The 27,962-nt window shown below is 55.3% G+C and overlaps 2 protein-coding genes across 3 annotated transcripts; both read right to left on the reverse strand.

The window, feature by feature from the left end:
• On the reverse strand, window positions 79-11,496 carry TBXA2R (thromboxane A2 receptor). 2 transcript variants are annotated; one of them, XM_005682579.3, is made up of 3 exons: window positions 11,141-11,496; window positions 5,798-6,650; window positions 87-1,287 (listed from the first exon to the last, which is right to left on the reverse strand). In XM_005682579.3, exons 2-3 carry the CDS (start codon window positions 6,581-6,583, stop codon window positions 1,042-1,044), a joined length of 1,032 nt encoding a protein of 343 aa, XP_005682636.2. In that variant the 5' UTR covers window positions 6,584-6,650; window positions 11,141-11,496; the 3' UTR covers window positions 87-1,041. The 2 variants fall into 2 exon arrangements, with proteins under 2 accessions (XP_017906320.1, XP_005682636.2); XM_018050831.1 differs by lacking the exon at window positions 11,141-11,496 and having other exon boundaries at window positions 79-1,287; window positions 5,798-6,583.
• CACTIN (cactin, spliceosome C complex subunit) lies at window positions 15,545-27,764 on the reverse strand. Its single transcript, XM_018050832.1, has 10 exons — window positions 27,523-27,764; window positions 24,365-24,854; window positions 23,712-23,807; window positions 23,106-23,251; window positions 22,145-22,307; window positions 21,950-22,064; window positions 18,421-18,613; window positions 17,883-18,005; window positions 17,523-17,803; window positions 15,545-17,020 (listed from the first exon to the last, which is right to left on the reverse strand). Exons 1-10 carry the CDS (start codon window positions 27,693-27,695, stop codon window positions 16,530-16,532), a joined length of 2,271 nt encoding a protein of 756 aa, XP_017906321.1. The 5' UTR covers window positions 27,696-27,764; the 3' UTR covers window positions 15,545-16,529.

Genomic DNA, 27,962 nt, shown 5'->3' on the forward strand with positions numbered 1-27,962 from the left:
TCTTAAGTGCCTACTATGTGCTGGGCACCTTATAAGTGCTAATTGTGCAGGTGTTGAGGGCCCTGCAGACACACATCAGTCTGTACAAGATCAATCTACTTTTATTGAGCAGCTACTGTGGGCCAGGAGCTGCTTGCTCAAGGTGCAGGGAGTCTGAGGGGCTGAGTGGATAGATGGTGAAACCACAAGCTGATGAAGGCATGCGCTTAATCTGCAGGGGAGGAAGCAGGCGTGTACCCCATGGTCTCTGGGTATCTATCTCGTCCTCCCTTTTCCTCATCTGCAAAATGGGTTTAACCCAGAACCCACTCCTGGGGTTGCAGGCAGGATTCCAGGAGATCTCAACCATGAAATGCTCAGGCAAGACTCAATAAAGGGTGGGGGTAGAGGAGTGAGGAGCCAGCCTCACCTCTAGGGGCTTCCCCGACTCCCGCCCTAGTCCTGCTCAGCTGGGGCTTCCCCAACCCCCACCCTAGTCCTGTTCACCAGCTGTGGGCTGGATAGGAATCTTGACACCAGAAACTTCAATGATGGATGATTTCAGAGCCAAAGGAAAATAAAGCTGAGGTGGAGATTATATTTTGGCAAGAGAGGGGGTCTGTTGGCATTCAACCTTTCTAGACAGAGCCTTTACGAATTGGGGTGTCAAAGGGAATCAACCACACCCCAGTAAGCAGGTCAGATTCAGGGGTCGGAGCCCCTTATTTTTGGAGGATTTCCGCAAGGGGAAGCTTACAAGTCTGATTTCCTCCAGATACCTGCCCAGCACCGTCACATCCTTCCTGGGGTTGGGAGGGGACTCAAAGTAGGGGCTGAGAGAGGGGAAGGGCTTTGGAAAGGGGAGTCAGGGAAGACTTGAGGGGGTGTCCCTGGGGCTGATGGAAGATAGCACACAATTTTGTTGTTCAAACCCTCTGTCTATGCTGCACTCTTGGCTCCTGGGCATCAGGACAGACAGAAGCGAAAGATAAAGGTCTGGTGGGGGACATTCTGGCAGGGTGCTCTGTCCTTCCAGAGCTGTCACTATGTCCAGCCTAGGACCTAGTGAATTGTTGACCTGCGGGTGAGCTGGGGCTGCAGGGACAGTGACCGGGACCGGGTGCTCAGGCGAGGGTAGAAGCGCTGGATCACTGCCCGGCGAAACAGGATGTACACCCAGGGGTCGAGGATCTGGTTCCAGGTGGCCACTCGCAGGTAGATGAGCAGCTGCCGCTCCGTGGGGCGGGACAGCTGCCCCGTCGGGCTCATGGCAGGCGGGCTCCGCAGCACCGTCTGGGCGATGAAGACCTGCCAGGGGCCAGAGCAGTCAGCCAGGGGCCAGGCTGGCAGCCAGCCCTGCCCTCTACCAACACCTGCCTGTGCCACCTGCTGTCCCCGAGATCCAGTGCTGATTCTGTTCCTGCTGGGCCGTGTGACCTTCAGGATATCTGCCTGACTTCTCTGAGCTTCAGCTGATGTGGCTGCAAAACAGCACACTTTTCCTGCTCCTCCGCTGGACATGATTAAAGATGGTGGGCAAAGAGGACTTGCAGGTGCAAACAGGTGGCATCACTGTGACTGCCAGTGTTATTATTCTATTAAACACATGTTCTACATAAACTTTACACATGTCAAATATATATACTATATGTAATAATATATCAAATTATGGTATAAGATTTATATTAAATAATTAAAATTTATGTTATTTTGTCATTTTATATTATATTGAAATTTATAGTTTATAAAATTCTATGACAAAAATTTTATATTAATTTTTATGTTAAACATAGCAAATCAGTTTAATATAGTTTATTAAATATTGGATATATATTTAATATTACACAATACATAATATAATTTATTATATACACTAATTTATAAATGGTTATAGAGTATACTAATATAGTTACCTAATAATATATTGTTAATTAGAACCATATTATTTATTATATGGTATTTAAAATTATATATGTCATTATATAATATATAATTGTAATGTGACTATGTATTACATATGAGTGATATAATTACTAAGTATTCATTAATAACATAAATATAGTTATACATTATATAGTATTTAACAATTATATATTATATAATGATCAATATATTATTAAATATTAATAATATATAGTTATATGCTATATAGTATTTAACAATATATACTATATAATGATCAATATATTAAATATTAATTAATAATATGTAATTATAATAGTTTTTCTCAGTCGTGTCCAATTGTTTGCGACTCCATGGACTATGGCCTGCCAGGCTCCTCTGTCCATGGGCTTTTTCAGGCAAGAATATTAGAGTGGGTTGCCATTCCCTTCTCCAGAAGATCTTCCTGACCCAGGAATTGAACCAGCACCTCCTGCATTGTAGACAGATTCTTTACCTGCTGAGCCACTGGGGAAACCCCCTAATTATAGTTATATGTTATATAGTATTTAACAGTTATATACAGCTATATAATATATAATCATATATTACATAATAATTGATATAATTAATTATGAATGTATATAGCTATATGTTACATGGTATTTAACAATTATATAATATATAAATATATATTATGATTGATATAATTATTAAGTGTTAACTAGGGCTTCCTTATATATGATTGATATAGTTATTAAGTATTTATTAATACTATATAATTATAGTACATATTATATAGTATTTAACAATTATATCACAGTTGTTATATATATTAATTCAAATACAAATAATTATTATAATGGGTATTATATTTCATAATTATAATTTAAATTATACTATGATTAATATTAATATTATATTGGATTACTACAGTAGTTTCCCGAGCACCTACTGTGTGCTGGGCAATTCTGGGGACAGTGCCATGGCCACAATGGACTCAGGCTCTACTTACATGCCCAGGTGGTTTCAGCTGGGCGGTGGGGGTGGGTGTGACCGAGCAGGCATGGAGGCACTGTTGTAGTCCAGAAGAAGCACTGGGCCAGGCTTGGGAGAGGTAATCAGATGGAGAATAGGCGTTTCCCCAGTGAGATGGAGGGAAGTGTCTGTGGCCCTTTCCTCTGGGACAACAGGTAGCCACGGGAGGTCTTAGAGCTGAGATGGCTCATGGGCCAGCTCTGGCCTGCCGCCTGTTTTTGTTGTGCTTTGTTTGCTTTATTTGTGCCTTTTTGGTTTGTTGTTTTGCTAAGAATGTTTTTACATGTGTCAATGGTGAGAAAAAAATAGAAAGCATATTTTGTGACATGTGACAATTACATGAAATTCACATTTCCGAGTCCATAAATGAAGTCCTTTCGGCACTCAGGCGTGCCCAGTCATTTCCAGGTAGCTTTCACACCCCAATACAAGAGCTGTGTGGTTGTCCCAGAGACAGTGTTTAAAAGGTATACTAAATGGCCTTTTAGGAAAAACTTGGCTGCCAAAGGGGACTTGGGAATCATTTAATGACTCAGTGGTTATTAATTGCCTTCCTGGTTTTCATCTGGCAGCTTATCTCCTATTAAGGAGATCAAACCAATCAATCCTAAGGAAATCCACCCTGAACATTCATTGGAAGGACTGATGCTGAAGCTGAAGCTCCAATACTTTGGCCACCTGATGGGAAGAACTGGCTCACTAGAAAAGACACTGATGCTGGGAAAGATTGAGGGCAGGAGGAGAAGAGGGAAACAGAGGATGAGATGGTTGGCTGGCATCATCGACTCAGTGGACATGAGTTTGAGCAAACTCTGGGAGATAGTGAAGGACAGGGAAGCCTGGTGTGCATGCGGTTGCAAAGAGGTGGACACAACTGAGCAACTGAACAACAAATATCCTATTCAGGCTTCCCTGGTGGCTCAGATGGTGAAGAATTCAACTGCAATGCAGGAGACCCAGGTTTGATCCCTGAGAAGGAAATGGCAACACACTCCAGTATTCCTGCCTGGAAAATTCCATGGACAGGGACCCTGGCGAGCTACAATCCTTGGGGTCACAAAGAATCGGACACGACTAAGTGACTAACACACACATCTCTCTAATCTCCTATCCATCCTTCAGAGTCTCAGCTCCCATGGTTCAGGGGAGGGGCAGGGGTCATCTGGGGTATTCTAAGACAGTCAAGCCTGGAAGGCAGGGATCAGGAAGATGCTGAGGCAGACCTTTGTCAGGGAACTCTTGGTGAAGGTGACATTTGAACAAGGACATGGAGGAGTGAGGGAGTGATTCACATGGAGATCTGGGGTTGGGGGAGCATTCCAGGCAGAGAGAATAGCACATATAAAGGCCCTGGGGCAGCATCATGCCTTGCATGTTGGAGGAACAGCAAGGAGGCTGGTGTGGCTGGAGCAGAGTGAGCAAGGGGGAGAGAGGGAGGAGGGAAGGGCAGGGAGGGGGTGGAGAAGGTCTTGCAGGGTCTTGTGGGCTGCAGGAGAACTTGGGGTTTTATCCTGAGGGAGATGGGAGCCCTGAAGTGCTGTAGGCAGAGAGGGGGAAACCTGAATCAGATGCTCACAAGCATCCTCTGGATGCTGCTCAGTAAATAATAATGATAATAATTATAATAAACAAAAATAGAAACGGTCTCAGCTGTATGAAAAGAGACCTGGGAGGGACACCCCAGTGACTGAGTTTCAGAAGCACGTTGCTCAGCCAGAAGCATCATACTATAACTTTTGCTCCCCCGGGGCCCGTCATGCCTGCAGCTTCACATATCACACACAAAAAAATTATGCTCCCTTCTATTTCTTTTCCCACCACTGACACATGTAAAAACATTTAGCAAAACAAAGCACAACCAAATCTGCAATCTTCCTATCCCACAGATTTAGTTTTTGTTTTAGCCCTTATCACTTCCTAATATCTACCATCTCACTTATTTATGCACTGTTTATTTGCTGTCTTCCCCATGATCATGGGGTTGCAAGAGTCTGACACGACTTAGCGACTAAACCACCACCACCACGATCAAGGAGCTCCAGGAAGTCGAGCATTTTTGTCCTTTTTGTTCCCTGCTCAGCATCTAGACCAGAGCCAGCAACACGCTGGTTGTTCAATCAACGTTTGTTGAAGAAACAAATGGATGCATGAGTTCATTTCCTCCTGAATCACTCTGGGAGGCAGGCACCTTTTAAATCATCCCCATCCCCCATGGCTCAGATGGTAAAGAATATGCCTGCAGTGCAGGGGACACGGGTTTGATCCCTGGGTCGAGAAGATCCCCTGGAGAAGGGAATGGGTACTCATTCCAGTATTCTTGCCTGCAGAATTCCGTGGACAGAGGAACCTGGCAGGTTATACAGTCCATGGGGTCACAAAGAGTTGGAGATGACTGAGCAACAAACACTTTCTTCTTTCTTTTAAAATCTAAGGAACTGATTGAGGCTGGAAGAAGGAAGCCCATAGCCAGAGTCACATGGTAAGTCCTTGTTGCACATGGGCTGAATATGCTGGGCTGGGGTCCAGCCCAGAACTAGGCACAAGGTAGAAATGATTCAGCGATTCTGCTTGGAATATCCTCCCTGCTTTCGTCTAGCAGGTAAGCTCTTCTTCCTCCTTCAAAACCCCAGCTCCAATGACCCTCTTCTGGAAAGTCTTCTCTGATACCCCCCTGGGGTGGGTAGAGCCTGGGAGCCCCTCCCCTGGACATCTCAGTCCCAGGACACTGCTTCTGTCCCAGTCCTGCCCCCAGTTTGGGGTTATCTGTGTCTCACTCAAGGGAGTACCCCTGGACCCTGGGGTCACATTTTCTTGGGCTAATGAGAACCTAAGGGTTATGAATCTATTCAGGATTAACCCAGGCCCCAGGCAGTCCCCTCCCCCAACCCCCGCCACTCACCAGCAGTGGCATCCAGCAAATGCTGGCCACCACCATAATGCCCATGAGCTGCACCATCATCTCCACCTCGCAGTCCCTCGGGCGCTGCTGGGCAGTCGCCTGCCCATGGTAGACGTGGCACAGGGTGGCCACACTGATGGTATTGAGCAGGAAGGACATCCCCACCGAGATGCTGCCGAGGAGTGCAAAGAGCAGGCCGAAGGCCACGTCCCCCGGATCGGTGCCGAGTGTGAGGAAGCACCAGGAGCCGGGATACTGCACAGTGTAGTGGCCCACGCCCAGGAGGGGCAGCAGGCCCAGTGCCAGCGCAGAGGCCCACACCAGCCCCACTGTGGTCCAGGCTCGGCGCTGCGAGGCAGTCGCGGGCCTTGAGAAGGGCCGGGTGATGCCCAGGAAGCGCTCCGAGGCCATGGCGGCCCCCAGCAGCAGTGGACACAGGCCAAAAAAGACCATGATGACGCCCATGAAATGGCAGAGGCTGCAGCCAGGGTCCACGGCCTGCCATTCAAAGAGGACGAAGTGCTGGGTCACCACGATGGCACCAGTGACCAGCAGCCCCATGAAGTCAGTGAGGACCAGGCCACAGAGGAAGGTCAGGAAGGAAGATCTAGACTGGGAGCTGCCCTGCCGTGCGCCCATCAGCACACTCAGCGCCAGCAGGTTGGAGGCCAGGCCCACCAGGCAGAAAGAGGCTGCGAACCATGGGGAGGCAATCAGGCGCCGTTCCTCCAGTGTGATGTTCATAGGCCGGAAACAGGGTCCCAGAGAACTGGCATTGGGCCACATGGTTCTGGAGCATAGCAGGGAGAGTCACCACTTCATCAGGCCAAGGCTGGTGGTGGTTCAGAGACACCTGTGGGGAGGCGGGCGGCAGAGAAGATTTTGGTGATTCATTCTGCATTTTAGTCTGAGTAGCCCCAGTGAACTCCTACACAAACTTCAATGCCCCAGCTCAAATAGCCCCTCCTTGAAGAAGCCTCTCCTCACTTATCCCACTCTCAGCTCAGTAAGCATTACTATTACTACTCCTAGTAGTAGTCCTGCTATTACAATTACTAGTATGACTTGCTCCAACTCTGTCCTGCCCCAGGCTCAGTGACCCTCAAGGATCAATTTTCCCTCTTCTGGGAATCCTGGAAGACATCAGTTAGTATCTGCCAGGTTGCAGAGAAGGGTTGAGAAGCTCTGGGTTTGAACTCTAGCCCTGACACCAACTATGCGACCTCAGGCAAATGATTTTTTCTTCTCTAAACTTCGGGTTCCCTGGGGGTCATCCATCTGAGTCCTTCATGGAAGGAAGGATGCAGGACAGATTTCAACTGCTGTAAAATAGGACACGTGCAGTGTGGGGAGGGCCACTGGCTGGCGGCCAGAGGTCACTGACTCTCAGGCCAGCTCTGTGGTCAGCCTTGAGGTCACAATTCCTCATGGAGGCCTCGAGGAAGATCTGACCCCATTGGTCTTTTAGGGACATCCTTCCTCCCATGTTAGAATCATGTAGACTCCTTCTCACCCCCAGCCATTTTTGTTTAATAAAAAATAAACCCTGAAATCCAGTTCCATTCTGGGGAAACAAAAAAAAAAAAACCCAGTTCACTGGAAGCAACTGGGTCCCCAGTGACAGGCTATAAACAGTAGCAGGGATGTAATGGGCTATGAACTACTCAGCATGGGGCTGGGGGAGAAAATTGGAGAGATGTGTGGGTCAGACTGTCTGGGGTGTGGATGAATTGACCAGTGTTTGAGGAGAAATAAAATGACACCATTTAAAAGTCAGCTCTCTAAAGCAATTATACTTAAATAATAATTTTTTTAAAAAGTCTCCTCTCAGTTCCCCCAAAGGATACAGCTGGGAGGGCACGGGGTCACCCATGGGGCCAGCCTCCCATGTGGTGTGCATGCATGTCACAAACCACGCTTGTGCCAGCAGTGAGGGGCCACTGGCCGCAGAATCAGAGTGGACAAAGGTGGGGAGGCAGGACGGTGGGAGGCACAGGGTTCTAGGCAGCTGAAGCCCAGAAAGGTCCACTTATTTTTTTTAATGTAAAAAAAATTAGTTATTATTATTTTATTGGGCTTCCCAGGTGGTTCAGTGGTAAAGAATCTGCCTGTAATGCAGGAGATTCAGGTTTGATCCCTAGGTTGGGAAGAGCCCCTGGAGGAGGAAATGGTAACCCACTCCAGTATTCTTGCCTGGAGAATCCCATGGACAGAGTAGCCCCACCTCACTCCCCAGGGCTACACGTGGTCGCAAAAGAGTTGGACACAACAGAGCGACTAAACCACCACGACAACATTATTTTATTATTAATTAATTAAACGGTACCAGGTCTTAGTTGCAGCATGTGGGATCAAGTTACCTGGCCAGGGATGGAACCTTTCAGGGTCCCCTGAAATGAGAGCTTGGAGTCTTATGATCCCCATTTTGCAGAGGCAGGGAATCTGAAGTACAGAGAGGTTAAGTAACTAATCCAAAGTCACACAGCCTAGCCAGAGTTGATCGGAGATCAATATGTACAATTGAGTCAAAAGCCTTGCAGTCAGGCGGAGGCTGGTGAGAAGTAGGTGTGGAGGGTCATCATTTCTAGGGAATTCCTTGGCAGTCCAGTAGGTAAGACTACATGCTTTCACTGCCAAGGTCCCATGAGGCACAGCCAAAAAGGGATAGAGTTTTTCTAAAATGACTGCCATGAATCCCCTCACGAACCTTGGAGGAGTCTCTTCCCTACTCTGAGACTCAGTCTCCCTTCTGATAAAATGGGCCCAATGACGAGCCCCAGGGCCGTGTTCCATGACCAGCCTCAGCAGCGAGTGTGCTTAGCTGCACTCCACCTCACTCCCCATCTCTTTAATTCATCTCAGCAACTCCTTATCTAGCCTCATAAATTATCCAGCTCCTGGTAGCCAGCTCCTCCGAGCCTCCCTCCCAGGCTGACAGCCAAGGTCACCACCGCCTTCATGGGGGTGGGGCCTCGAGTGAGAAACTAAAGCCTGAGAGAGGGTGGGATGTGGCCTTTCCACTGTGCGGTGCATGGCCCTCTGAGCCCTCCACTCCAGGGAAGGGGTATGCTTGTCCGCAGCTCAGATTTGATCTGCACTTGAGTTCCCTCGGGACAGGGCGCTCCCAACCTCCCTCCCTCCCTCCCTCCCTCCCTCAAGAGCTGGTATGTGTTGTTTCTAAACATTCTCGGGACTGTGTCTGTGGTCACTGCCCCTGCCTCACCCTGGAGTGACTGCCAGCCCCTCCCACATCTCATGGCCCCAGGGTCCCCTACTTTGTGCAGGAGCTCATGTACTCAGGGACATAGACCCTGAGTCTGTTTCACACTTCCCATATGTGGGAATAAAAACTGCAACCCCAGGGCCCCTGGCCTGGGGGAGACTGGAAACTGGCACCACTTCCTCTGGCCCCAGCACGTGGTTTCCAGTCCCCTAACCAGGGGTTCAGGTGATAACAGCCAGCTCAAGTTCCCCAGGAAAGCGGGCCAGGAAGGGCACCTGGCGAGGCCTCCCTTTCCCTCCCACATTGACCAGGAGGGCTCCAAGGTCTAGAAGCACCGCTGTGTGGCCCTTGGGAGAACTGCTCTCCCTCTCTGTGCCTCAGGAGAAGCATGGACCCCAGATTTGCTGGACAAACCCAGGGATCCTATAACCTGAGAGTGGGAGAGGCTTGGACTTGGAAAATCCAGAGTTCTGGAATTCTAACGAGTCCCCGGTTCTAGAATTCTAACAAGGTCCCACTTCAGGAATGCAAAGGCCTGAAGCGTCTAGACTTTAAGGGGGCTGAGGTTCCAGAGCTCTGATTGGCTGGTCCTGAGTTCCAGAAATCTCTCTCTCTTGGGTACTGGCTCCTCTCTGCAGGACTGCGGGACGGACATTCAGTGCTCCCTCAGCTCACCTCGGGGAGGGTGGGAGGGCTCCAGCCACCACTGTCCCAGAGGCCTGGGCGTGGGCACCAGGCTGCCCGCCCCCCCACTACCATGGTGGCCCTGGCAGACTGTGGTCTTTGGATTCCAAGGGCTGGGCCCCTCCTCTGCCTGATGGTCCATCACTGCCTGCCCACTCTCCTCCTCCTGCTTCCGCAAGCCATCCATTTTTTAAGAAGTCCCTCTCCCTCTCAACACCCCACCCCCGGCCTGCCTGCCTGTCCTGACGCCAGGGGCCTACCCACCCTCCCCCCGGAGGGGTGACAGTGACCTCAGACAAGCTCGGACTGGAGCCCCCGATCTGCCACTGTCAAGCGGGGGCTCGACTTCGCCAAGTCTCAGTTTCCCCCTTTCTGAAACGGGGACAACAAGGCCACTGACTTGCCTGCCAGCATTTGGGCTGGTCTTCCCAGGTCCAACCTGCTCTTGCCATTGAGACTCTGAGTTTTCACTCACACATACACACACACACACACACACACACCCCACCCCAGCCTGGTGCCCGCACTCTTCCTGCTTCCTGGCTGTGCTCACAGCTTGTCTGCTGGCTGCACACACTGAGCAGCCAGGCGGGAGCCCTGATGCGCTGTATGACCTCAGCCCATTCCCTAAGTCCTCTGATGCTGCCCAGCTCACCAAGGATCACACCCTCGGGCACGAACATGCAGGGAGCAGGCCCGTTGCTGCACTGGCTCCAGCTCATGCCCGGTACACACCTGCACACCCTAGGGTAGGGACCCTCTGCACGCCCTTGTGAAGCCACAGACGCCCACACAGACACAAACACTTACACGCAAGCTCCTGTCAGCTCCCAGACCTGCCCCTGGCTCCCCGCACCACAAGGCTCAATTTCCGGGAACTTTTCCTGTTTGTGACACCAACCAGGTCCCCACCCCAGTCAGCCTGCCTGGGTTAGAGCTGAGCCTTGGCCCTGACTCATGTGGTCCCCCTGAGCCTCAGTTTCCTCATCTGTCCAATGGGCATCCTCTGAGTGCTCACCACTGGCGAGGGAAACAGATGGGTGATGGAGGGACAGGACCGATCCAGGCCAGGCAGCCAGTGGTTAGTGATGGACACAACTCCGAGTGTGCATGCAGACACACAGCCAACCAGGCGTGTGCTTTCACTCGCAGCCATACCCAGCACCTCAGCACTGTCTTTGGCTGCAGCGCTACAGGGCATAGAGTGGCCTGGCTCAGACTCAGGGGAATCCACACACAAGCACATTCTTGCTCACACCAGCCAGCAGGTGCCCAGGGCAGGCAGCACTCCAGACTGGGACCCAGGCTCAAAACTGCCCCTGGACACCCAGCACGTAGTAGCTGTCACCGCCCACGGGAACACACCCACGGCAGCGCGGATCGCCCGTAGCATGCACCCAAGCCACACCTGCCCACTCTCATGCCCCGCCCCTTACCTCAGGGCCAACTGTGGTCAGCTGAAGGTGGTCGAGGGGGCGTGCAGGGGTAGGCGCGCCGTCCTGGGCCCTGGAGCACGCGTAAATGACTGGCGGGAGGAAGGGCGTGCGGAGGCGGAAGCAGGGCAGCTCGGCCTCCCGGGTCCAGGGAAACCAAGTCACAGCGGGAGAACTCCCGCGCTACCACGTCCCGCCGGGCACCGACGGAGCGCGTGGCGGCGCGGGGTCCCCGGCCGAAGGAGGGGTGACTAGGTCCCCTCCCGGCCTGGAGGGGGGCTCACGGGGTCTAAAAATAGCCCGGGGCGGGGGCTCTGCTCTGCAGCTGGATCCAGTCTCTGCCCGAGTTTCTCAGTCTTTCCGTCTGTCTCGCATCAGTCCCTCCCGCCCCGCGCTGGCCACGCCCCTCCCGCAGGCCGGGCTGCTGAGGGTCAAGGGGAGCCCCCCAGCCCCCGGGGAGACCGCGCGGCCTTCTGGGGGAGGGGGCGTCCGTGGGATCACGGGCCGCAGGGGCAGGGGCGCGGCAGCCGGGGTGGCCGGCGCCCTCTCAGGAGCCTCCGCCTGCCCCCTCCCCCAAGCCTGGCCCAGCTAGGCCCCCTTCCGGCGCCGCTCCAGCCGCCAGGCCCCGTATTATTCACCGTCTGGGTGGCACCCCAGACCGAGAGGGGGCGGGGGCGGGGTCAGCTCCCCAGGGAGCCCAGATCGCAGCCCAGGGGCCCAGAGCTCAGACCTGGTGAGCGCGGGGTGCGTGGTGGTTGAGGGGTGGCTGGCCCTCAGTAGATGCTTCATCAGTGTAGGGTTTCTTTGAGGGCCCTGTCAGGGCTGGGGGTGGGGGTGTAGGGGTGTTCAGAGGGGAGAGGGACCGCACTCTGAAGCTGGAAGCCTCCTGGGCAGCCTGCTCAGACAGGTTTTCCCGGGAGCAGGTGAGCGGGAGGGCTGTGGGCGGCTGCATTCTAGGGGGAGCACCTGGGCACCTAGGCTGGCATTGGGTCCCTGAGGTGGGGGTGGGAAGGTACGCTTTCCCTCTGCTCCCCAGAGCCCATCACTGCAGGAATGATCGCGCTTGAGGCAGGGAGCTGGAAGCTGGGAAATGACTCTCCAGACAAGATGGACTTCCTTGAAAGCCCCAGGGCTTTGGGCCAGGGTCTCATCTGCCCAAAGCTGTGAAAGTAAAGGGTGAGCAGTCAGGTGCTGCTAGAGCAAAGGCGTGGGGACTGAACCCAGACCGTGGTGCAGGAAAGTGAGAAGCTTCTTAAAGGTCCTTTCTGCCCACAGTCCTTGGGCCTCGGGTGAGTGAAGGGTGTCCACGGGTTTGGGACTGGCCTTCGAGGATGCATGGAAGGCAGGGTTGGGGCATAGAGGGGTGAGTTTGGGCCTCATTGGGCCCTGAGTTACAGCTTGGAGTGGTCTGGAACCCATTTGCCTTGGCCTTGATCTCACGCCACTGAGTCCTGGGGGGCCTGGGAGGGGCATACCAGAACAGGCTCTGAGTGGGAAAGATGGACTTCTGCCCTGGCCCTGATCTCCCCTCCGCTGTGTCCACCTACTATCCTTCTGGCCTCTCCATCCCTCCAGATGGCCCCTCCTCTGTTCCATACCATTGTCTGAGTCCCCAGCAGGTTAACCCTAACTCCTCTTCCTTGACAAGGACTCTCCCTGACTCCTATGCATCTGGCAGAACCCTGGCTCTGAGGCTCTCTCCTCTGTAAAGCCTTGATGCCCCCCACATCAAAGGGCAACTCTTTGCCCCAGCCCATATGGTAGGACAATTGTGAGCCCCAGGTAGACTGTAAACCACATCTGCCCTCAAAAATCCCCCAGGCTGGAGAAAAATACAGCTGTATACAGACATTCCCAGCCTCCTGCATTCAGGGCATGGCCAAAGAAAGGGACAGGGCTTAGAGGGGCCCAGGAGGTGAGTCTGAAAGGCATCCTGGAGTGGGGATGGGGCAGAAGTTGTGAGAACGGGGGCTTTGTGGAATGCATAGGAGTTCCACACCAAGAGACAGGGCAGAAATAATACGTGCAAAACTTTGGAAGTAAGAGAGAGCATGAGGCTTCAGGGGACTGTAAGGAGGGCAGAGGATGTGGGGCTGGGGCTCTAGATTAGGGGGGGTGGGCTGAGATGGAGGATTGTTCCGTTCCCACTTCCTCTGCCCTGAGATAAAAGGACAGTGCTCCTTCTGGTAAACAGCCAGGGCAGGGGTCAGATAAACACACTTGACTTGAGATCAGCAAGTGCCTGGGTCACAGCAGGACTCTGCAAGGCAGGGGGCGAAAATGCTCATTTTATAGACTGGGAAACTGAGTCCTGGAGGGCAGGAAGGCTGGATCCAAGGCCACATACAGGTGGGATCTGACCATGAGTTCTACGCTTCCCCCACCTCCCAGGCTGTAGGCTGGAGGTCTCTTGGTCTCTGCCCCGGCCCTGGTCAAGGGCACATGGGAATCGTGAGAAGTGTTGAGATGGTCTGTGGGGTGGAGGTGGGGGGCGGCAGATGGTGGAAACAGAGGTCAGGCTCAGGACTGGCTTCCCGAGGCTATGGTTTCCGCTGGGAGTCAGGGAGCATCTATTCTTAGTCTCACACTCAGCCAAGGGCAGGAAGAGGCTGAGGTGGGGGTTGGGGGCAATTGAAGGACGCTGGGTGGACACTGGGCAGGGGCTGGGTCCTGGGGCAGCTGGGTGCTGTGGTGCCTCCAGTCTGTCTAATGGGTCTTCCTTACACCCAGCTTGTGTCCCACCCAGCTCACTTACCCTCTATGCCTCCCCAGTGCCCTAGAGCCCAGCACCTGGACTTGCATTCAGCCATGCCCTGGAAGCCTTGCAGAAGGAAATGGCCACCCACTCCAATATCCTGGCCTGGAGAATCCCCACAGACAGAGGAGCCTGGTGGGCTACAGTCCATGGGGTCACAGAGTAGGACACGACTGAGTGAATTTCAGTTCACTTCACTGCCCTGGAAGTACCTGTTGTCTTTTCCTCTGCAAGGCAGGCCCAACTTCCTTCTCTGTCCGGCAGCCCTGTCTTCCCAGGCCTGGCATGGCCCTTTCCCAGGGAACCTTCAGAACCCCTTCTGGGACCCCTAGACCTTGTGCCTCCCCTGCCCTAGCCTGACCCCTTGCCTGGAGCCGCTCTCCTCCCTCTGGACTGGGGGCTCCTGCTAAACACGTGCCCAGGGGACATGGCTGCCTTGTTCCCCTCCCCCAGAGCCACTGCCTCCCTTGGGGGTCTACAGGCCACCTGGATTGCAGAAGTAAAGTGAGGAGGGACTGAGAAGCTGGGGCTGGTAGGACTCCTCTTGGGGCAGGGAGGGAACCTGAGGCTGGAAATGGGAGGTTGGAGAAGGCTGGGTTCTAACTCTGACTGCTGGTTTCTAGGCTTGAAAGCGTGGGCCTCTGTGAGTCTGTTCCCCAAGTGGATGTAAATGCTGTCATGTACGGCTGGCGTGAGGTCTGCATAACGGCTGCTAAAGGCCAGATCATTGCAGCCACACACAGCCTGCATGCTGAGAGCAGAACAGGCCCCACCCATCTGGTGAGCAAGCTCTGCCCCAGACTCGACCTTGCTCTAGGGCCTGTCCTGCTCCTGAGGGTGGAGCAGGCCCGGGATCAACTGGAAGCCAGAGGATGCTGATTGCTCTGACAATCAGCCATTGATTAGTGATGTCCATGGAGGGTCCCAAAGGGGATGGATGGGGTCTTCATGCTGCTGTAAAAGATACTCTTCCACCTGGACCAGGCTGGTTGGGTGGGCCAGGGTCTGCAAGTGGGGAGTGGGCACCCCTTGACTACATGCACTTCGCCCCCGAGTCCCCAGGCCCTGCTATCTAGAACATGTCCACTGATGAGAACATGTCGGGTGGGGCACATCAGCAGAGGCCAGAGCTGAACCAGAGGCTCCGGGACACAGTTAAGTCAGGGCTGGGAGACGACTGGGGGACCTGGGGCTGTCAGTCTCAGTGCTGGGGACCTAGGAGCAGATCACTCTCTGAGGGTGGCCATCCTGGGCACGGTGGGGTGTGGGGCACCCCCGCCCTGATGTCAGGAGTCCCCCAGGTCCTGACAACCATAGTTGTCCCTAGGCACTGCTGAGCATGGTCCCCTGGGTTAGGTGAGCAGCTAAGCACCCCCTGGAGTGTTTAGGAATGCACCCTCCTTCTGGGGGGTGAGGGTGGGGGCGAAAGATGGAGGAAACCCTCAGATGACAAGGAGCTCCCTCGGGAACCGTTACCGACTATTTTTAGGGGCTGTACTTGTTTTCTAAAGGTCTTGGTTATTTGGTGTCTTAGTTCTGACAGATGTGCTGTGGTTACACAAGATGTTAGCAATGTGGACAGCTGGGTGTGGATATGGGCGTTGAGGGCGGGAACGTGAGACAACCTCTGTGGCATTTCTGACAATCTAAAATTATTCTAAAATAAAATGTTTATTAAAAAACATGCACTCTCACAAGTAGACCAATTAAAGGAAAATAAACAAGATTTTTCACCCCCCACCTAAAAATATCTTTGTAGAGAAACAACCTGAAATGTACATATTTCCAGATGAAATAAGGTGTCTGGACCACGCTGTCTGAGTGGAGGCAGCCCTTCAGGCTTCTTCCCACTTGAGGCTGGAAATGTCTCCATAAGAAATTGTTAAAAAGCAGTCTGTTTCTGGGGTGGGGCAGGGACAGGGGCCGGCCTGGGGCCCCGCTGGCAGTCTGTGACCTGGTGAGAGATTGTACCTGTCAGACTCTCCACTGTCCCCATTCAAGACTCGGGGACAAGGAGGGTGGCTCTGGGTGGCAGCCTTAAGGGACCAGAGAATGCCCAGGCCAGATGGGGCCCCCGGAGCGGCAGCTATGGAAGGATATTGCTCCCAGACTTGATAGTGGGCAGTAACAGGACCTCCGTGCCCATGGGGAGGAGACTGACCCCCAGCCAGCACAGGGGGTGAGCTGGGGGACCTGAGAGCTCAGACATCCCCGGATGGCCTCTTGGGGAGCATGCACTCAAGGCCCTGGAGCCTGGGTCCCACTGGTCCCACACCCACCTGTCAGCGACCTGGGCCGGTGAGTGCCCTGCCAGCCCTGAGGCCCTGACTTGAGATGGCCGACATGGGGCCTGTCTCGCTTGGGGCTTAGCGTCAGCCCAGGGACCGAGGTCTGGCAACACCTGCCGGGTCCCCTGGGCTCTGAAACCCCCCTAGCAGCCCCTCCAGTGTGTCAGTGCCACAGGCCCATCTGCCTGTGCATCCCCTCAGTGTTCCCAGGTAGGCTCCGCAGGGAAGTGGGACCTGTCCATGCAGGGAAGGGGGGGGCGCCCTGCGAGGACCAGGCCCCGCCAGGGGGCGCTGCTGGCTCTGCACAAGCCCCCTCTGGGTCGTGGGGCTCCAGGAGGGGGCCAGGCCATCACCGCCGGTAGCGGTAGCGTTTGAAGTGGAACCAGAGCTGGAAGATGCCGTTGGCAAACTGGCAGCGGAAGCCGTGGCGGTGCGAATACTCCCACTCGCGGTTGACGATCTTGAAGGCGATGTCCTCGTAGGGCGGCCCGGCATGGAAGCGGAGCGTAGCGAAGTCCTTGTTGTCGGCGCAGGCCTCCAGGAAGTACTCGGGCGTGGAGCGCTTGTCGATGAGATCAGGGTAGAAGATGTTGAACTTGTAGCCCTGCACGATCTTGGGTGGTGGGTTGTCGAAGTCGTAGTGCGTCTGGTTGTACTTGTTCCACTCGAAGCCGGTGTGCACGCGGTTGAAGAAGCGCGGCTTGCGCGGCCGGTACTTGTCCGCCCACAGGTAGGCCTTGCCGGTCAGCGGCATCTCCACGCTGAACTGGGCCTCGTCCTGGCCCATGCCCTCCTTGGCTCGCCGGAAGAAGATGTCCTCTGCACTCTCGCTGGCGTCGCCTGCACGGGGTGAGGTGGGGGCCGCGTTACCTGGGACCCCGGACACCCTCCTCCGGTCCCCCTGCCTGTCACACTCCCCACTCCCGGCCTGCCTGCCCTGTGCCCCCCGTCTTCCAAGGTGGGCAACAAACACCACGTGTCCCCTGCCGAGTCGCCCTAAGGGCCTGGTAGTTCAAAGGCCCGCATGGGGACCTTGGATCCAGTCTCCTCGAGGCAGTTTCTTCTCTGTACCAGGTATGATGGCCGTCCTGGGAGGCCCAGGCCCTGGCCCACGGCCATGTAAGGAGCTCAGAGCAGAGCCGGGCACTGGAGGTAAACACCACCGTCCCCGTGTCCTTTGGACAAATGAGCGACCAAGTGAACAAAGGGACACTCAGGAGAGCTGGAGGAGGAGGATCCAAGTGGGTTCAAGGACAATGCCCCCTTCTCTGCCAGGAAGCTCCGGCCTTGCCCACCCCATAAACAGGGAAGCCCCACTTCTTGCCCCACCCCCACTGCACACCTGTGACCTGAAGCTGCTGCCTCGACAGCTGCAGGCGCTGCAGGTCCTCATCCGGCTCCAGCACGTGGGCATCCAGTGGCAGCTCATGCGCCGTGAGCAGACGAGGGCTGTACTTGCCAGCGTCGTAGTCGTCCAGGCTCTGCTGGATCAGGTCCTCCTCCATAAGCACCGCCTCCCCGTCCCCCTCGCCCTCCACTGGCGTGGCCCCTTCAGCCTCCGGCTCCGCGGGGCCGCCCTCCGAGGGCCCAGGTGGGGTGGGGGCTGGGTCCTCAGGCTCCAGGCTGCAGAGAGGGCTGGGCTGAGCAGGGCCAGCGGTGGGAGAGGGTCTTGGGGAGTGGGGACAGATAGGCCAGGACTTACCTGTGGCCGGGAGATGGTGGCTCCTGCTTGAGGATGGGGAATAGCGGCTCACTCTCCACGCCCTGCTCCTGCTTCAGCTTGTACAGCTTCTGCCGCAGCACATCCTGGTGCCGCTCCCGGAGCCTGGAGGGCAGGCCAGGCAGTCATCCAGAGGCCCCTACCCAAGATTTCTCATGACCCCCAATTTGCAGCAAGGACCAGGTTGAGGGCAACAAGGGGCTGCAGCAGACACCGAGAGGGTGCAGGTCCCTGCCCTGGGCCAGAAAAGGACCACGGACTGGTGAGGAAGAGGATAAATTTAGAAGTGACTGCACTCTGTGGCAGACAGGAACTGTGTTTACATGATGGTCCCAAGCATGCAGAAAATTCAAACACTGGGAGCATGGAGCCTGGGAATGGGGGAGGCAGTGGCCTCGGGGGCTTCCCGTGATATCTACTGACCCAGGAAAACAAAGATCAAGTGCTCAGTGGAGGCTGGAAGGTGGAAAGGTGGCTGGGAGCTGGTGGGGGGGCTCCCAGGGAGGCCCCACTCGCTTACCTGGCACGCGCCATGTGGGCCCGCAGCTGTTGCAGCAGGCTCTCCCAGTAGCCCATGTCCAGGTTGGGGCCCCCAGCCCGGATCTTGCCCTCGATGCCTTGGAAAATGACCTGCAGCTGGCTGTATGTCTTCCCCTTGAAGACTGACTGCACGTCGGAACTGACTGAGGCGTTGACCCCCTCTCGCCGCTCACCTGCAGTGGGACGGGGGTGGCTCGGGTAAGGGCTGGGCCCAGGCCCTAACCCCTCAAATTTGAGAGGCCCCAGGTAGCGAGGCAAAGGCTGACTGACCCCTGTCCCTCACACTGGCTGGCTTCCTTGTGTGGCTCATCAGACAGCGAGCTGTGTACCCTCCCACCCAGCCCCAGGGCCTCTGCACATGACATGCGAGCTTCCCACCAGCAGTAAGTTCTTCCCCATGAAGCTGGCCTCCTAGATCCCAGCCATCCTCAGTCCTGAGACAATGTCCCATCTGCCGAGAGGCCTTCCACAGTCACCAGCCTACTCCCTTGGCCTAAGGGCCTAACTCTCAGTTTCCCAGGGGCAGGGACCTCCAGCTGCTGTTTGCTTAGCACTGTGCTGGGGTGGGTGAATGGAGGGCAGGCAACCAGCTCGTGTTCCCTGTTCAAAAGCTGGCTTCTCCAACCCCTGCCAGTGGACAGAGGGTCAGTTAATCAGACAGGGTCAAGAAGAACCCGAGTCCCTTCAGCCAACCAACGTGGGACTCTGCAACCAGCAGTTGGGCTCCCAAGAAGCACTGGCTTCAGTGGGACCTGTAGGACCCGCAGCCTGGCTGTGGTCTCTCACAGGTGCAAACATATCATGGGACCAAAACTGAATCTGGCAGCAGCCTTCACACCCAGCCAGGCAGGACTGTGTCCTACACTGACTCAGACATAAGCCAGGGGCTTATGTCTCAACATCTGCTTGTTGAGACAGATGGAGCCACCAGTGAAAATTTAACAATCCATAGAAGCCACAGGCGCTAAGCCACTGTCTAAAGGACCTAAGGGGGCTTTAACAGGGTGGGGAACTGGGGAGGCCACACAAGTCCGAGGACCCACTTTCTCCTGCACACCCTACTGTATAGTGAGGATTCCCCAGCTACAAAGAGAGAAGGGGAGGTGATGGGAGAGGAAAAGAAAAAAAAACAAAGGCGGGCTTTCCTAAAGGTCCAGGGATTAAGACTCTGCTTCCACTACAGTGGGTACAAGTTCAGTCCCCAGGTGGGCAAGTTCCATGTGCAGTGCGCCCGGGGGTGGGGCAACAGGAGAGAGGAAAGAGAAGGAAAAGAAGGAAGGAAAGGAAAGGGCCGGTCTAACTGGAAAGGGGGAAGGCTGCCATCCTCAGGGCTCTGGGAACAGGGGGGTCACACCTCTCAGCTCCCCTCCTCTCTCGGAAATCAGGCCCAAAGCAAACAAACAAACACACTTGCTCTTTGAGGACACCTGGAGCCACCTGGGGCCCCAACCACAACACGCAGGGGGAAAGGGGACAGAGGGGCCACTGATGTGGTGGGGATGGGGGAGGGGCCACGGGCCAGGCACTCGGGGAGCTCTGGAAACGGGGCTGGGGTATGGGACTGGGGACACTTGGCATAATGTCCCTTCACTTTCCTGCAGCCTTGGGGAGGGCTGTGCTTCAGAAGGAAAACGCCCAGAGCCGAGCTCCAGCCCCAGCCCTGCAAACACCAGCGAGGGGAGAGGAAATGCTTCCTGACATGTGGGACACCAACAATTTCCTGCCCCGCTCCAGAAGTTACTGGAGGGTGTGGGGCCAAGATGCAGAAAAAAGCCATGGGGTCCCAGAAAGCAGGGCTCCACTGCTGGTGCGAAGGCAGGAAGCCCCAGAAGGGTGGTGGCGGACAACCCCACCCTCAAGGGAACAGGGAAGAAGGGCCCAGGGAGGGGGCAGTGGGCTAGATGGGAGCCTCCAGGTGTCTGCCCCCGTGGGGAGTGAAGCAGAAGGTGGGGTCATCGGTGAAAAATCCCCCATGCCTTCCACAGTCCTGAGCTGAGGCATCAACTCCATAAAGGTGGATGCTGTTTTGAATGTTTTGACCGTGTGCTCACTTCTCTTCTGGCAACCCTCCGGGAGGTTGTCCTCTGAGCACAGGAAGGACACCCAGGCTCTGGGGAGGCTGCTGACCACCCCTGGTGGCTGAGCTACTCGCTTGCTGGCCTGGGTGTGCCCCCAGAGCCATGCCCCAGGCTGTCATCCAGTCCAAGGGCCTTGCGGCACCTCTCAACCAGCACCTCTGCCAACCAAGCAGGTGTTTCTGGATGTTTCTCTGTTGTTTTGGGGTTTTTTTGGTCGTACCGGGAGGGTTGTGCAAGCTTAGTTTCCTGACCAGGGACAGAACCCGGGCCCTAACTGCTGTGCAGCCGTGGAAGTCCTCTGGACACGCACTGCTGATGGCAGAGCCCCTTCCTTTCTCTGGGACTCACTACAGGATGCGCCCTCAGAGGAGGGCTGAGAGAAATACAACTCCACTTTTGAAGATAAAGGATGCTCCTCCTCTTCCTAAGAGGAAGGAAACGGCCCCGACCACCCTGTCTGAGCAGCATGTACATAGGCTCAGGGGACAGAGGGCGCCTGTTCTTCAGCCGCCGTGGGTGGGCAGCGAGATATGGGGCTGAGAGCCTAGCGACACAGGCTCAAGGCCCCCAGGAGCTGGATGCCGTTAAAGCCAGTGGCTTCAAGGGGCAGGGGCGGCAGGGCTCCTGTGATTGCTGACAAGCTTTTATAACGCTGGCTCTCAACCAGAGTTGAACCTGCTTCCTCTCAGGGGACACTGGGCCATATAGGGAACATCTGTGATTGTCACAACTGGGAGCTCTTGGCAGTGAGTGGGTGAGGGCAGGGAGGCTGTCCACACCCCACAGGGCCCAGGACAGGCCCACAGAAAATGGTCTGGGCCCAGATGTCAGCAGTGCTGTAGGGGGAGACACTGCTTTAGAGCTTGTCCTCTTTGCAATTATACGCAGGTAATCATTTTGAAGAGAAGAAAAGCAATTAAAAAGGAACACAGATTTCCTTAGTGGTCCAGTGGTTAAGACTTGGAGCTTCCACTGCAAGGGGCATGAGTTTGATCCCTGGTCAGGGAACTAAGACCTCACAAAACACATGGCGTGGCCAGAAAAACACCCAAAACAAGAAAAAAGCCCTCCACACAGCACAGGTTCCTACCAAGTGGAGCTAGGTCCTGTTCTCACTCAAACAGATTGAGCCTCCAGTGAAAACTTAACACCCAAACAGAAGAGTCCCACTGGTGTTGATACCACAGAACCCAAGAGCTAGGTGATTACTTAAAGGTAGCCCTTGGCACTACTGGGTGAGACTCCCCCACCAGCAGAAGAGCCCCTCGCTTAGCACCAGCCGCTCCTGATGGCTTGCAGAGAGGCCTGATGAGGCTGTGGCTACCCCAGGGGGGAGGCAGAGACTTGCAGAGAATTGGGTCTTCTGTGGAGCCACCTGACCTGCTCCTACCAGACCCAGAGGCGCGACACTGCTGGCCTGGCCCACATTACCTGGCCCCTTCCCCGAGGCCTCTAGCTTTCGGAGCTTGGAGATCTCGTCCTCTGTAATGATCGTCATGTCCCTCCAGAAGTCTGCATTCTTGCCCTGCTCGAGTTCCATGTAGACCTGGAGAAGGGGGCACAGACGGTGTGAGGGCACGGCTGGGGCCGGGAGGTGGTGGTGGTGGGGCACACCGCAGGGCGCACCTGGATGTCCTCTAGCAAGTCCTCCATGTCAGCCACGGTGAGGCCGTTGAGGAAGGTATAGGGCTCGTGCATCTCCACGGCCAGGTCGTCGTCCTCGGCGCTGATGTACTTGGCCAGCAGGTCGATGGGCTTGGCCCGTCCGTCCCGGATGCGGATCTTGGACCTGCCAGGGAGCAGAGGGCAGAGTCAGAGCCAGGGGCACGTCCTCCCTCCGGGACTGGGAGCCAGGAGAGAAGCCCAGCCGCCTGTGGGCGGCAGTCAGGGAAGGCTTTGAGGCATCAGGCAGAGAAGCAAGAAAAGTTGGAAGGGACAGGCCCTGAAAGAGGCAGAGACAGGAGCAAGGTGGGGTCTGAAGAACAATGGGTGGGCCACGAGAGAGGGGCAGAGAGGACAGCCCGGGTGAAAGATATAAAGCTTCAGTGCTGTGCATGGGGACGGGCATCAGAGGCTAACCCTGTTCCAACCCCAGAGAGCCCTGTGACCAGGCAGGTCTGAGCCCCTGGGGACTGTGGGTAGCCAGGTGAATAGGGGCCAGGCCTGAGGCTCGCACAGCCCACATGACCTTGGACAACTCCTGACACCTCAGGAGACTTGCTTTCCTTGTTTGTAGATGAAACTGATGAGCAAAACGCCTCAAAGGCTGGGGACAGCCAGGGCCTAGCCAGTCAGGGCTGGTTGGTACCCTCTACTCAGCAGTGATGAAGGAAGCAGACAGAAAGTGAGTCAGGAGGGGCCCTGAGGAGGTGCGGGGTGCAAGCCTGAGGGCCAAGGGGGCAGGGTGGGGAGCAAGGGTAGGTTCCACCCCCTCAGGTCCAGGAAGAGGGGGAGTTTAGGAGGAGGAGGGGCATGTCCAGGAGCAGGAGGAGGGGCAAGCCCAGGAGCAGTAGGAGGAAGAGGAGGAAGGGCGGGTTTAGTAGGAGGAGGGGCGGGCCCAGGAGGAGGGGTTGGGGAGCCCAAGCACCGAAGCTTGGCCTGCTGCAGGTGAAAGTTGTCTTCCTGCTCCTCCCAGGTCTTGAAGTGCTCCGCCTCCTTCTCTCGCTGCAGCATCTCCAGCTCCTGCTCCCGCATGGCCTTCTCTCGCTCCCGCTCCAGCCGCAGCTGCTTCACCTGAGGGCACATACAGAGAATGAGGGGGGACAGCAGACGACGGGGTCTCGTGGGGTCTGCCCTTATCCTCTCAGCCTGTGGGGTTCCCCAAGGTTTTGGGGAGGTACTGTTCCTGGAGCCTGGCCCCAGGAATCCATCCAGGGCTGCCTGAAGCTCTGGACAGACCCTGGGGCCGAAGGGAACCTTCTTTCTACTAGAGACACAGTAGCTTTAGTGCCCAGGGCTGCTCTGGCCACCCAGCAGGGAGGGCCTTAGAATAATCCTGGAGGCCAGCAAAGCTGAGGTACTGTCACTGCCTGAGCCTCTGGATCCAGCCACGCCTGAGGCCAATCTCCCCTGAACTTTCCACGAAAGCCAATCAGGTCCCCCTGGACTTAAGCCAGGGTGAGCCAGACTCACTTTCTGTCTGCTTCCCGTGGATCCCTCAGGAGGGAAGCAGGGAACCCCAGGGCGCCCCCACCTTTTGCAGCTCCAGACGGTTGTCTTCCTGGATCCTCTTGTTCCGCTCCTTCAGCTCCTTCTCCTCCAGGTGGCTGATCCCCTTCTTCTCTAGGGCCTGGAAGGGCCAACCACACGCCCGCTGAGACAGATGCCTCCTCTCACCACCCTCCCTGGGAACACCCAGCACAGCCTCCCGCACTTCATAACTGCTCTACCAGGCGGGGACCCATCAGGCCGAAGCACCTGCTCTGCTGATGAGGGGTGTGAGGCTGAGGGAATCGGCTGCCTGCAGGAACTGCTGCCTGCAGAATTGGCTCAGTCCACTCCAGCATCGTGGAGCTCTGTCTGCCCCGACCATGGAATCCTACCCTACGTGTGATGCTGAAACCCTGTTCTCCCATTCTGCTTGAGGTTAGGCTGGTTCTGTGGGTGGAGGGCCTGCAATTTTACACCACAGGAGAGCGTCATCAGAGGAGAAGCTGGCGGAAGCTGGTGTGTGTGCTCGTGCGGGCACACAATGTCAGTGGCAGGTACAACCTGGGCACATGCACTGGGAATGCTAAACAACGTCTTTGGAAATAAGCTGTAACCAGCGTATGAAGCAAAAAGGCAGAAAGGACTGGCAAGCAGCATGAGCAGGACTAGGGCCCAGCCTGGCTGCCCGAGGCTCACCTTGTTCCAGATGAAGGTGCCCAGCAGATTGTTGTCACCAAAGGGGTTGTCGGTGTTGGTATAACCCATGTACTCCTCACCCCAGCCCATCTTCTCCCGTTTCTTCCGCTCCTTGGCCTCCTTCTTGGCCAGCCGACGTGCCCGCTTCTCCTCGGGAGTCTCGAAGGCCTTCATCAGCTCCTCCTGCTGCTTCCGTTCTTCGCGCAGCCGCAGGCGTTCCTGCAGGCTCTGTTGCTGGCTCAGGGCTGCCGCCGCTGCCTCCCGGGGACTCTGTGAGTGGTCCCTGGATGCGGAGCTGGACGCTGAGGAGCCTGGGGACCAGGAACGTGTCCGTTGCCGCCGCTGCCGGCGAGGCCATTGGCCCCGCTGCTGCTGCTGCTGCTCATCACTCGAGTCAGACTGAGAGGAGCGGTTCTGGGCGCGCCGGTGGGCAGGAAGGGGGCTCCGGCTCTGCCTGCCTCGCCGTGGCCGCTCCTCTTCTGAATCTGACCTGTGGAGGGAACCCGAGAAGCTCTGCTTGCCGCCAGCTGGCCAGTCACCTATCCCACTGCCACTGACTGGGCAGGCACGTGCTGGGGGCCAGGCGCTGGTCTAGGTTCTGGGAACATGGCAGTGACCCAAACACTGATGGTCCCTGCTTTTGTGGGGCTCACATCAACAAGTGTGACACTAGATGGGACCATGAGCCACTAGGATAGAGACAGTGCATTAGGGCATGCAGAGGTCAGAGAGGAGCTCGCTAAGAAGGTGACACTGGAGGAAGTGTGGGGGAGCTACGGGGAGATCTGGAGAGAGTGATGGGGCAAAGGGCACAGCAGGAGCAAAGGCCCTTGGGCAGGAACTCATCTGGCATATTTAAACAGCAGCAGGTAGGCCTGTGTGACTGGAACAGAGTGAGTGAGGGGGAGAATGGGAGGAAGGGCAGGAGGGCAGGTGGCCTGGGCCAGATAGTGAGGGAACTATAAGCTCTGTCCAAGGTGTCCAGGGGGGCCTTCCTGGTAGCCCAGCTGTAAAGAATTTGCCTGCAATGCAGGAGACATGGGTTTGATCCCTGGGTTGGGAAGATCCCCTGGAGAAGGAAATGGCAACCTACTCCAGTATTCTTGCCTAGAGAATTCAATGGACAGAGGAACCTGGTGGGCTACAGTCCATGGGATTGCAAAAAGAGTCAGACAGAAACTAGCAACTAAACAATAATAACAAGGTGTCCAGGGAGGGCAATGGCAACCCACTCTGGTGCTCTTGCCTGGAAAATCCCATGGCTGGAGGAGCCTTGTAAGCTGCAGTCCAAGGGGTCGCTAAGAGTCGGACATGACTGAGCAACTTCACTTTCACTTTTCACTTTCATGCATTGGAGCAGGAAGTGGCAACCCACTCCAGTGTTCTTGCCTGGAGAATCCCAGGGACAGGGGAGCCTGGTGGGCTTCCGTCTATGGGGTTGCACAGAGTCGGACACAACTGAAGCGACTTAGCAGTAGCAGGGAGGGCTTACAGAAAGAAGGTGGTGTTTACCAGCTCTATAGGACAGGCAGGAGTTAAGACTGGCGGGAATACAGAGCCTTGAAGGGGCAGGTGAGGCGGGCAGGCAAAGTACGAACCCTGGGGATAGATTCTTTAATGTTGGGGGCCTTTGAGCAACTAAACCTGTCTTTATTTTGTCTGATGCTCCACCCATTAAGCTCAACCGACAAAAAATTTACACCTTGAAAACCAATTATTTGGCATTAAACAAAAACTACAAATTTGGTCAAATCTTCATAAATGACATTGATTTTCATGACCTATCTAGAGTGACTGATTCTTGTGAATAACTAAAATCTTAGAAACCAATAGGTGACAATAACAATTTCTTGCTACCCACAAACCACTGCTAAAACATCAACATTAAACGTTAAACCAGAGTCAGCAAACTTTTTCTGTGAAGGGCCAGATGGTCTATGGCACAGTAACTCAACTCTGCTATCACAGGGCAAAAGTGGCCCGTGAACAGCACATGAACTAACGGGCATAAGTTTGTTCAATAAAATTTTATTTCTAGACACCGAAACTTGAATTTCATGTAATTTTAATGTGTCATGAAGTACAACTCTTTTGTCTTTCCCATCCCACCCCCGCCTCTTGACATTTAAACATGTAAAAGCTATTCTTGGTCCACAGACTGTAGTCTACCAAATCCTGGTTTAAACCATCTCTTTACTATTTTCACTCCTTTTATCTTCCTGGAATTCCTGGGTGACAGTGATCTTATGAGACTCAAAAGGAAAAGCCACCTTCTCAAACCTAGAGGGTGATCAGTGGATGACAGCCACCCTGGCTATGGTGTGGAGAACAGGCTGGAGGAATGGGAGACAGTGCATGCTTCCAGGGCCCCTGTGGAGATCCTGAGAACACAGATGACAGAACTTGAATGGAAGTGGGGCAGGGACTGTCAGTTACAAGCTGAGCCAGCAGTAGAACCCAGCTCTGAGAGTCAACCCCTATTTCCATGCTGATTCCCTTGTGTTGGAACAGACTCAAGCAGACTCAAGCCAAGTCTGGTCAGGTGCCCCATCTCCAGAAGAAAAGGGCTGTGGGCAGATGGGAAGCTGAGCAACAAGTCCGAGGACTCAACTGAGTCCTGCCACCTGTCATCAACCGTTCTTCTCTCTCACACCCCAGGAACAAGTGTTGTCACTTTTACTTCGGAAATCCCTCTCCAATCTACCCACTTTCTCACTGTACCTTCCCACAGCCTCCCCTCGAGAAAGTCATCATCTGTTGCCTGGACAACTGTTACTACGTTCCTGCTCCTTGGTGTCACTCCTGCAGTCCCGCTGAGCCCCTTCTCCAGGCGAAAACCAGTGGGAATTGTGCAAGGTAATCCAGACATCACTTCTTGATTTGAAATCCTCCACAGCTCCCTACTCCCCTCTAAATAACCCTCAAATGCTTCAAGTGTACACAAGCCTGCACGATCTGGTCTCCAGCTTCCTCTCTGACCTCATCGATTCCCCAACGCCTAGCTCGCGGAGCCTCTCGCTTTCCTATCCCTGCCTGATTAATTCCGACGTGCTCAGACGTCCCCTTTTTCAGGAAGCCCTCCCTGACTAGCTCGAGGGGCTTTCAGCTCCCCAAAGGCTGGAGCTGGACCTCCAGCGCGGCTCACACAGCGACCCTACCTGCGCTCCCGACTCCTCCGCTTCCGTCTGCGTCGCCCCTCGTCGTCTCGGCGACGCCGGTTTCGCCGCCCATGGCTTCCGCTCCGACTTCGGCTCCGATTCCCGCTCCGGCTCCGTTGCCTTCGACCCCTGCGACCAGCCGACCGCGAGCGCGAGCGTGTATCCCGACCCATCGGCTGGGACGGCGGCGACGGCGCTGACACAAATACCCGGGGCCTGTGCCGGGGGCCTTCCTCGCTTGTGGCGCGTGCCTGGTTGCCCCGCCCACGCCTGAGCAGGGAGATTGGAACCCATCCTGTCGCCCCATGCCGCGGGGACTTCCATCCTCCTTAACCTCTCCACTATCCTCAATGTGGCCTAAGTGATGGACTCCGGCCGGACTGTCGCCGCCAGAATTTGGGATTCGCTCTTCAGGCAATACTAGGGGCAGGCCCAGGTGG

The sequence above is a fragment of the Capra hircus genome, chromosome 7 (genome assembly GCF_001704415.2).
Source record: "Capra hircus breed San Clemente chromosome 7, ASM170441v1, whole genome shotgun sequence".
NCBI classification, from domain to species: domain Eukaryota; kingdom Metazoa; phylum Chordata; class Mammalia; order Artiodactyla; family Bovidae; genus Capra; species Capra hircus.

What these genes read in the sequence shown, in the direction of transcription:
- TBXA2R (XM_018050831.1), bottom strand. Translation starts at nt 6,583, where the DNA reads ATGTGGCCCAATGCCAGTTCTCTGGGACCCTGTTTCCGGCCTATGAAC. An exon ending in TTTGCTGGATGCCACTGCTG is followed by an intron (nt 1,288 to 5,797) that starts GTGAGTGGCGGG and finishes GGCCCCTGGCAG; the next exon opens with GTCTTCATCGCCCAGACGGT.
- CACTIN (XM_018050832.1), bottom strand. Translation starts at nt 27,695, where the DNA reads ATGGGTCGGGATACACGCTCGCGCTCGCGGTCGGCTGGTCGCAGGGGT. An exon ending in ACCGTCTGGAGCTGCAAAAG is followed by an intron (nt 23,252 to 23,711) that starts GTGGGGGCGCCC and finishes ATGTGCCCTCAG; the next exon opens with GTGAAGCAGCTGCGGCTGGA. An exon ending in GCAGCAGCTTCAGGTCACAG is followed by an intron (nt 17,021 to 17,522) that starts GTGTGCAGTGGG and finishes CACCCCGTGCAG; the next exon opens with GCGACGCCAGCGAGAGTGCA.